General features: G+C 41.0%; 1 protein-coding gene across 2 annotated transcripts; it reads right to left on the bottom strand.

Moving 5' to 3' along the window:
• Positions 1-2,355: 2,355 nt before the first annotated feature.
• LOC107387262 (gastrula zinc finger protein XlCGF57.1) lies at positions 2,356-5,346 on the bottom strand. Of its 2 annotated transcripts, XM_015962135.3 has the most exons (3): positions 5,165-5,303; positions 5,020-5,088; positions 2,356-4,034 (listed from the first exon to the last, which is right to left on the bottom strand). In XM_015962135.3, exons 2-3 carry the CDS (start codon positions 5,072-5,074, stop codon positions 2,566-2,568), a joined length of 1,524 nt encoding a protein of 507 aa, XP_015817621.3. In that variant the 5' UTR covers positions 5,075-5,088; positions 5,165-5,303; the 3' UTR covers positions 2,356-2,565. The 2 variants fall into 2 exon arrangements, with proteins under 2 accessions (XP_015817621.3, XP_015817620.3); XM_015962134.3 differs by having other exon boundaries at positions 5,020-5,346.
• Positions 5,347-10,689: the final 5,343 nt, after the last annotated feature.

The following is a 10,689-nucleotide window of genomic DNA, read 5'->3' as shown; positions in this document are numbered from 1 at the left end:
AAGAGGCCGAGTAATTGGGTGGAGGCTCCACCACTGAGTTACTGATGATATAAATCAGACTCTGCAGGGTTGCCAGAATGTCTGGTTGCATGAAGTTGCCATTACGTACTGCAATCAGCAATGTGCACAAGGCCAAATCTGGCAGCTTTTGTTGTCCCCTCCAAATGTTCAGGGTGCAGAAAAGCTATTTCCAAGTCTGTAAAACTGCATTTAAAGCACAAGGAACTGCAGGCTCAGTGGGAATCTAATAGGTGTAGCTTCCTAGTTTATATAAACTGTTCAATTTTCTGTTTGTAAAGGGGATTAATAAACCCTCACTAAAGAGCAGCATGTTACACAAAGCTTTAACATTTGAACCATCAGACCATTCCTAACCCCTCAGCACCTTCTGTATCATATCTGATAGGCGAGTTTAAACCTCTTTAGCATCGAATGCTGAATGTGTCTGCTGCCCTCTGATGGAGCGAAGTACTGCAAGTGGCATGTGCCACTTCTACATATTATTGTATTGTTGTAGAAAAATATTTTAACATTGATAAATGGGTAAAATCACATTTAACGAGTCAACCAGTAAACGGTTGAGGATTTGTGACCCACCATCAAACGTGCTCCTTTGGTTTCCATAACTCTTCAGTAGGACTCGGTATCTGATGAGATGAACGTGGACGATTATGGACACTACATAGCAGCACAAAGACAAGAGTTTAGGAAAACACAGAAAAGGGATGTTTTCAGACAAGAGTATGTGGCAGCAGCCTTCACGAGATCTCTCAGGAACATTAACAGAATAGAGAGAGCTGGTCATATGAGTGGAAAACCAGATCACCTGTCCCCATAGTCTCTTAATGCTGGAGGTAAAAACAATACATATCAGTGTTTGTCTCTCCTCTTCCTGTCACCTCCACCCCCCACTGGTTAAGGCAGATAGACTTCCTTCCTGTGTCTGTTTCCTCTGGACTTCATCTTGCTAAAATGTCTGCTCTCACATCAAATGCTGTGAAAGCAGATTGTATAAGTGATTCTTTAACTTGACCATCACGAGTCACTCTACACTATAAAAAAGTGTTATAGTTTCTTTGATCCTGATCTTTCACAACTGAGCATTTGGGGTTGATGGGACATATCTTTATTTTTCTATGATTCTCTGTCCTGTTCTGATGAGGTTCTGTTGAGTTTATTGCAGTTAAGATGGCAACCTGGTATAGGTTATAACAGTTATTTACAATCATCATTAATTTGTGTTCATTAATCACAAAACAGTTTCAGCAATGTGAGATTGTAAGATAAGTAAAGTTTTAGTCTGTGTGTGTGTGTGTGTGTGTGTGTGTGTGTGTGTGTGTGTGTGTGTGTGTGTGTGTGTGTGTGTGTGTGTGTGTAGCCCACCAGAGTCCAGATTCGATAGTATTTTTACAGAACAGGCCCATTAATTTGTCTGCCATCTGATCTCGGCACATGATACAAGTGAAAGTTTTGGTTCTGCAAGCAGGTTTCACCCCCCAGGTTGTGCTTTTGTAGAAGGCAGATTGTCCCGATGTAAACAGCTCTGTCGTCCCTCATCGCTCTCTACTTTCCTTCCCAGCAGCCAGGGGTCCTGTAAACTGCTCAAGTGATTCTGGGTCACAACACACACACACCAGACTGAACGGGGATCAAATCTGCAACCTTCTGATTATGGGGCGAGCGCTTAACTCCTGCGCCACCGTCACATGCCAGTGGCGACGAATATCTGGCCCGGAGAAAAACGTATTTGTTTTTTCTTGTGGGGTTTAATCACACAGTTCTTTTAAACAAAAGCAAACAGATATTTTAAAACAAGCAACCATGTTTATAACATTTTTCCTAACAAGCCAATCAGGCCACTTTCATAACAGATGAAATAAAACAGTCTGTATTTACAGAAGCACCAAAAAGACTAATATCAACACATCAACTGATCAAAAAATGTTAATTACAAATCCAGTACTAAGTGGTTTACATGCTAAAACAACCATACATACAGAGCCTTAGAAAGAAACCTTTGAATTCAGTCAACGCATTTTGCATTTTTAGATCTGTTAAGCTCATCAGAAAAGCACGAAACTGTTCTGCAAGATGCAGGCTAACCTAAATGGTAGGCAGATTTACACATATATACACACATTTTGGTAATAACATTACTGCATTATTAATCAAAGAACCCCCCAGCCCTTTGTTCTAACCTTAAAGTGACATTGTGTAGTTTCACCAATAATCTCTGGAAATATCCATCAAAATGTTGAGAATTACTTAAATGATGCCCAGGTGTTGCAAAATATTGGCGGCTTTGTAACCTATAACCACAAAAATCAGGTCTAAAGTACGAGTGGGTCTAACACACTGGGTGATGCCGACTTAGACGCAATGTTTCTTTCTGTGGGAGCCTGTGAGGAATCTTGTTTGTGTTACTAGATATGTACTGCCCCCTATCACCGGGGAAAATACGCACCGTCACTTTAAGGACGCTCGATGGTTAAAAATAACAGTAAAGTTAATAAAGGGACCTTCACTGAAAAGTGGCACCAAAATCCAGGTGCCGAAAACCTGCACCTACTGTGCATGGAGTTTCATGTGGCTCTTCAGGTTTCCTTGTTGTGTAAATCTCGCATCACAGAGAGGACAGCTAAATGGTTTCTCTCCGGTGTGGACAACCATATGTCTTTTCAGAGTTGAGGTTTGTCTGAATGTTTTTCCACAAACATCACAACCAAACGGCTTTTCTCCAGTGTGGACTCTCACGTGGCTCTTCAGGCCACCCGAACCTGTGAATCGTTCACCACAAATATCACAAGCAAAGTGCTTCTCGCCTGTGTGAGCTGTCGTGTGTCTTTTAAGGTGGGATTTGCAACTAAACGTCTTCCCACATTTGTCACACCGAAAGGGTTTCTCACCCGTGTGGACTCTCATGTGTCGTTTGAGATTACACTGAAGTCGGAATCTTTTCCCACAAGCGCCACATGAAAAAGGTTTTTCTCCCGTGTGAACTCTGATGTGCTCCATGAAATGTGTCTTGTGGCTGAATTCTTTGCCACAAACACCACAACTAAACGGCCTCTCTCCTGTGTGGACCCTCATGTGAGTGTTGAAATGTGTCTTCCGGCTGAATTTCCTACCACAGACATCACAGATAAACGGCTTTTCGCCCGTGTGGACTCTCATGTGTGCCTGCAGAATTCCTTGGTTCCTAAATCTTTCACCACAGAAGTCACATATAAATGGCTTCTCTCCGGTGTGAACTCGCCTATGATTTTGTAAATTTCCCCGCTGAGTAAATTTTTTGCCACATTCGTCACAGCTGAAAGGCCTTTCCCCTGTGTGGATTCTCTTGTGTGTGTTCAGATTTGTCTTCTGGTTAAACTTTTGTCCACAGATGTCACAAATGAATGTTTTTGTCTTGCCTTTATCGTTTGATTCTACATCTTCCTGCCCTTTAGGGTTTTCGGTGTTAACCTGACTGGAGGCGTGACATTTCATGTGTCTGTGAAGAGACTGCTTGTAGAAATATTTTTTATCACACTCAAAGCAGCTGTAGGTTGCTTTGGTGGTGTCACATCCCACGTTGCTGGTATTGATTCTAAAATCTGACAGAGCTTCCTGAAAAGCCTCCTCATCATCACTGACTTCAGTTTCAGAAGAAGCTGAAGCCTTTTCATCAGTATTTGGCCAGAAGTAACGTATTGGGTTTCCAGCTGGTTCACAGTCCTCTTCGTCACTTTCTGTTTTGACTGGTTGAATTGAGCTGCTGGTGGGAGGTTCGGCCTCACTGCTGCCATCATTCAGGCTTTGAGAAGGTTGTAAATACTGGCAGTCCTCTTCTTCGCTATCTTCAGTCTTCACAATAACATTCAAAGGGAAACTGATGTTCCTAATCTTCTGCCATCTTTCATCATCTTCCTCCACACTGTTCGAATCTTCATCCTCTTCCTCCTTCACCTGGAGGAGTCCTGGGTTCTCCTGGTCCAGATCTGAGCTCCAATCAAGGGAAACTTCTTCTTTAATCAACACAAGCTGCTTGACATCTGCAGAGATCACAAAACACACAAGTTAGGAATAAATAGTAGTTAAAGACTGAAAGGCCAGTGTTAGAATAGAACAGAATATCCGGTAACCCTTTACAATAAGGGTCCCCTTATTAACGCTACTAAGTGCATTATTAATCATTAATAAATTAGTAAATAAAGTATTAACAACTGCTTAACATATTAAATATACATTACTAAATAGACACCCATCCAGCCCTTTGTGCTAACCTCAAGGACACTTAATAGTAAACAAGAACGGTAATATTATTAAGGCGCCCTTTGTTTATTAATGCACTAATTAACGTTAATAAAGGGACCCTTACTGTAAAGTGTTTCCAAAGTTTCATATGTAAGAAAAAACAGCAGATTCAACTGGCCAGTGACTGATGTTGGTGTTTTCACATCAAACTTAGCAAGCATGTAGTAACAGTGTAGAGGAAAGCTCCTCTTTAACAGGAAGACATCTAAATCTAGAACCTGGCTCAGTGTGAGCTGCCTTCTGCCATGACTCACTGGGGGTTGGAGAAGGCAGAGCAGAGAAGAGCTGAGCGCGCGCACACACACACACTGATAAAGAATCAAAAATTGCAGCATAGCATTTGTAGCCTAGTAAACTAGACTAAATTCTTGCTTTGCAAAGTTTGCAAATAATATATTTATTTCGTCTGGCTTGCCAGGCTATTTGTTTTCAATAAAATTGCCAATCTCAGCTCTAGACTGGATTTCTCTGCTTGTGGAAGACTTGTCTCTGGTATATTTGACAAGTAGCGCCATTAGCACGTTTCTATCCTATGTGAACTATATAGCTGCAGAGGAAATATTGATGTTACACACGAGCATGCACGTAGGCGTGATCGGTAAATGACAGTTTTAGGTAATATGAATCTATTAGCACAACAGTATCAAAGTAGCGGTTAGCTGTTCGAGTTTTCTGGGGTGGGGGTGTTCAACATAAACTAATTTAATCTGAGATTATTCTCACCTGTTGTTTGGTTTGTAGCAACATCCTGCTGCTCATGGCCATCGAGCTGTTCCATCTCCGGTTGATCTTCTGAAAGAATATGATTTCCATTGTTCCGATGAAAATAATCCACTTGGTTCATTTTGTCAATGCGTTTGATACGAACCAGGCCTGAACAAAACCAATCACTGCAGATCACTTCATAATTCATCCGTTACATTTCAGACAGGCAGGATCCACGAATCTGTTCAACACCAGGACACACACTGGTTTTATTTACTTACACAACACAGACACGCCCAGCCACTCACGGATTTTAAACAGGCATCCACACGGACACCTTCTCCTCTCCTGTCGAGTTTTTTTTTCTTTTTTTTTTTTTTTGTCCTGTGGAGCACATACATTCTCACTGTGCGTATCCTGTGGCGTTGTGATAAGTGATACCCAGATCAGAGTTGCGACACGCTTTGAACGCACCGACTCGCTGTCACGTGGTTCATGGAGCTCTCAATAGTTCCAAACATCCACGGTATATGGTGGGACAAATCACAAAAATTGAATATTGTCACATTTCCCCTCGCTATTTTTGGTATTTTTTGAATAATATTACATATTATGCCATATATTATGTCCTAATTCCTTCACAATGTAGCCTATTTTTTTCCGAGCATTTGTAGGAAGGCAAACACCCATGTTCTACATTACAGTAACACGCAGGGGCGGATCTATAAGGGTGGCATAGGGTGGCAGTTGCCACCCTAAAAGAAAGCCTTGCTACCGCTGCTGCCACCCCAGCTGGTAGCTATAAATTCAAGAAAAATCAACGTTTTTCAACTGTCTGGCTCATAAAGACCTATTTGCAGTCTCCTTTGACAGAGAAAAGACTATGAAGCTAGGCTGTACTCAGCATTGAATCAAAACGGGCAAAATCTTTGGACCTTGATGAATGTGTAAATTGTTTTGCTGAGCAACATGGAAACTGCCGCATTCAGCTGTTGTAGGAAGGACATAATTTTATTATGTGTTTTATTTTCATGATGGGCCTTTAAGCTTATTAAATGAGGACCCAAAACAAATGAATATGCAAATCCTGGGAAAATAAAAAGGAAAACGTGTTTCTCTCTCTCTCTCTCTCTCTCTCTCTCTCTCTCTCTCTCTCTCTCTCTCTCTGTGTGTATATATATATATATATATATATATATATATATATATATATATATATATATGAATGGCCACCCTAGAAAAATGTTTGCCCCTCTTCTGCCACCCCATAAATAATTTTGTAGATCCGCCCCTGGTAACACGGCAGTCCTAACACATTGTAGAATACATTTAGACCACATACATTACTGTAATATATTATAGAAATAAATTTGATGTAGTAATGCAACACACTGCTCTAATATAAGCATATTTAAATAAGTCCTACAAGAAGCCCTAAACCTGAGTTGTGATATCCATTTTAAAGTGTTTATTGAAAGCTAGAATTCTACTCCAGCTTACCTTGAAGAAAATATGTAGCTGTTTATGCTTTGAATGATGATCTGTTATGTTCAGTAGAATACATTTTGCAATCATTACTTTATATTTTTATGTGAAGACAGTACATGCATCTATAACCCAGTTTATCTGGCTTCTATAGCCTGACTAATAGCAGCTAATTAAAAAGAAAATTTTAATAAAACTGTATGGTCAAACACAGTAGATAAAGTGTGTGTTAATTGTGAAAAAAAATGAATACAAACTTGTACAACATGTATAATAGCGTTTTTAATAAACCATTTTTACCAACATTATGTTTAGCCATCACATATGCACAAATAAGCTGAATCATTAATTATGAGCATTGTACTCAAGACCTAATGAAACTCTTTTCAATAACTTTATTTTGATTATTAAAATAAAATTTGTCATTGGGTTAAATTTTGAAAATTACAAATTTTAAGGTTGGATAAAATTTTAAAATGTAATTTTACATCTCTATTTTTTGGTCTAGTTCAATATTTCTATATGTACAAATAGTATTTTAATAATACCTTTATAGGTTGATTATCTTACCATGGTTGGCTGCGCTGCAAATGGATGTAGCAATGGGTCTGAGGGAGGAATCAGAATGTATGGCTTCCCCAAAGATGCAGAGAGAAGAAGAAAATGACTGGCTCAAGTCAGCAGGAGCAACCTCACCATGACCACAGATCACAACAACAAAAAGCTGTGTGCAGTAAGTTTAATGCACACTCGCAAATGTTTTCTACATGTTTTGCTCTCAACTGCACAAGGCTGCAAACTTAAGTATGGCAGGAAATAAAATAATACACGACTCTACAGGCCCATTTTGAGGAGGGACAGTTTACCATGACTAGGCAAAGCAAGGTGAGACTCAGGGCTGATGCTGTTCCAAACCTGCTTGTTCATCACCCAGAACCAAGGAGGAGGAAGGATCCCGTCATGAGAAGTACAGCAGAACCACTGCATGTTGATCCACTGACCAGTGACCACACATGTTGTATTCAAGTAAACTGTGGTAAATGATAAATGAGCTGCACTTGTATAGCGCCTCTCAGATTAAGGACTCTAAAGCGCTTTACACTACACTGTATCATTCATCCATTCACACACACATTCACACACTGATGGTGATGAGCAACAATGTAGCCACAGCTGCCCTGGGGTGCACTGACAGAGGCGAGGCGCCACCGGTCCCTCCGACCACCAGCAGGCAAGGTGGGTTGAGGACACAACAGCAGAATTCTCTGTCCGGAGCCGGGATCAAACCTGCAACCTTCTGATTACTGGACAATCCGCTCAACCTGTTGAGCTACTGCTGCCCTTCAAAATGGTATAAATCTTTAGAAATATTAGACATTTTTATTTATTTTATTTAAAAATTATTCTTTATTCTAACAGTGCCATTATAATTTCAGAGAATGAGGACAGCAGCAGCAGTGAGGCAAATGATAAATAAATGACCCGCACTTGTATGGCACTTTTCTGAGTCATAGGACTCCAAAGGGCTTTACACTACAGTGTATCATTCATCCATTCACACACACTGATGGTGATGAGCTACATTCTAGCCACAGCTGCCCTGGGGCACACTGACAGAAGTGAAGCTTTCCAAGCACAGAAGCCACCGATTCAAAAAAATGGGTCTTCAGCTTAGATTTAAAAACGGCTACAGAAGGGGACTGCTGAACATGCAGAAGCTTATTCCAGAGTTGGAGCTGCCACTGAAAAAGCTCTGTCCCCCGCGTCTTCAGTCGTGACCTGGACAACCCAAGCAGGGACAGATCTTCAGAGTGAAGTGCCCGAGAGGGAACACAACTGCAAAGTATCTGCCAAATACGCTGGAGCCAAACCATTCAGTGCTTTAAAAAACAGTAAAATAACTTTAATAACAAATCCTAAAAGGAACAGGTAGCCAATATAGAACTGCCTATATTGGTAGCATATTCAAACTTTTGTCAGTCCAAAAATCTCCTGGCAGCATTCTGGACAAGCTGCAGACAAGCTAAGAGTCAGGTTTAAACCCCTAGACACCATACACAAGGAAGAAAAGAGACACAAGAAGTCAGAATTCTGTTTTATGCTCGAGGAGAATGGAATAAGGTCCGACCAGTTCAGTCTTCCCTGGGCTGGCAGGTCCTCCAAAACCACTCTGCCTTTGGAATCCGAGCGTCCTCTATTTATTACAAGTTGGGAGTTCCCTAGTTACACGTCTGATGAGCTGATCTGAAGGGAGGAGGAAATCACAGCTCTCAGTTTTGAGCAATTGTTACAAGTTTCACACAAAGACCGTTCAGTATTACACAAAGAGCTTTCAGTGTCTTAATCATACAACGTGCAACTGTTTGTTGCCCGAGTCAGCAGTTGTCCAAGTCAGCAGATGTCTTTGGGTCACATTAGGTCAGGACCAAGGTTCAGTACTTTTACATGAGACTTCAAAAAATACAGCACTGTTCAGCATAAATGGTCAAATCTTTAAATGTAATAAAAGCATAAAGCACGATAAAAGAAAACACATATAATTATCTTAACACTAAGGCACTCTGACTCCCACCGAAAAGGACAGAGTTAATTATCTTAACACTAAGGCACTCTGACTCCCACCGAAAAGGACAGAGTTACAGTAGTCCAAGCGTGAAGTTAAGAACACATGCACAAAAATTTCAAGGTCACATCTAGAAAAGAATGGTATAAACTTAGCCAAGCACCCTAGATGATAGAAAGAAGATGCCACAACCCCATTTGTGGCCTCTAAAACAAAAAGTGTTGTCACCCTTCACACCCAAATTAACAAAATCCTTCATCTGGGGTGTTACGTAATACACCACAGTCCACCAAGGAGGCGTCAGTGTGACGACTGATCCTCCCACAGCGTCCTCTGGTCTCTCCCAGGAGACAGAAAGCGCCTGTGCCGCAATCCAAGCTGGTTTCAGGAACGCAGATCCCGCTGTTGCTCTGTTGCTGCTTTCCCCGTTCCACTGCACACCCCTCCTTCACCTGTCAGTGTCCTTATAAAAGGTCCAAACCCCTCAATGGTCCAATCCCGAGCCGTATAGGTCTGTGATTATGAGCGGCGCAGCTGCTCTCAATCGGAAGTTCATTGTCCCATGATCAAAAAGACAAAAAACAAATCCATGCAAGTAAACAAGCAAACAACTCAAAAAACATGCAATTGGTAACCACAGCAAAAACTGACTTCTGCACAATAAAGGAGCACTGCATAAAATGCCCAACTTTGACACACACACACACACACCATTCTGCTGGAGAGATAGAACTAAAACCAATTTAAAGCTAGGCCTGTAATTCCCACGTAATTCTCAAGACGATGCAACAACACCTTGTGGTCCACAGTATCAAAGGCTGCAGTTAAATCCAATAAAACAAGCAGCACAGACCTTCTTCCACCATCGGTTGCAAAAAGGTTGTTTAAGACCTTTAGCAAAGCTGTCTCAGTTCTGTGTAGTGGTCTAACACCAGATTGAAAGATTTCAAAAATATTATTTTCATAGAAAAAGGCCATGCTTCAACTGGCCATAGACACATCTTTCCATAACCTTATATAAAAAGGGGAGCTTAGAAATTGCCCTAAATTTAGATGCCAAAAAATCATGTAGCCCAGGTTTTCTTTTAAGAGTGGATGAATGCCCACTCTTTTAAAATCATTAAAGAGCAAGTCACTCCCTAACAGAGTTTTACTCCACTCCCACTTTCTGTTTGAAAAATGCAACAAATGCTGTTGTCTGGCAGACCAAGAGGGCGGAGCCGCTATCAAATACACACACACACACACACACACACACACACACACACACACACACACACACACACACACACACACACACACACACACACACTGGCTCACAACGACGTTGTGACATCATAATGTACCAGCTAATATCATGGGTTACCTCTTAGCTAATAGCTATGGCAGATTTAAATTCAAATGCAGTGTAGAGTTTTTACCTGAAGATGGCACAACACTGACAGTTTTAGGCAGATTATTTAAATATCAACAAGATGCACTAAAGTGCCAAATTATTGACCACACATGTCTACAGCAGAATTAGACACTCATATAGTTTATCAGCAAAAAAAGTTGATTTGGGGGTGACTTGCTCTTTCAGCACAACACCAGAAACCAGACTGGTGTTGATTATATCTAGTATGACTGGAGCCACAGTT

This window comes from Nothobranchius furzeri, chromosome 16 (assembly GCF_043380555.1).
Source record: "Nothobranchius furzeri strain GRZ-AD chromosome 16, NfurGRZ-RIMD1, whole genome shotgun sequence".
Taxonomy (NCBI): Eukaryota; Metazoa; Chordata; class Actinopteri; order Cyprinodontiformes; family Nothobranchiidae; genus Nothobranchius; species Nothobranchius furzeri.
Note: the sequence above shows the minus strand (reverse complement) of the source record. Positions and strands in the feature narration are given on the sequence as shown.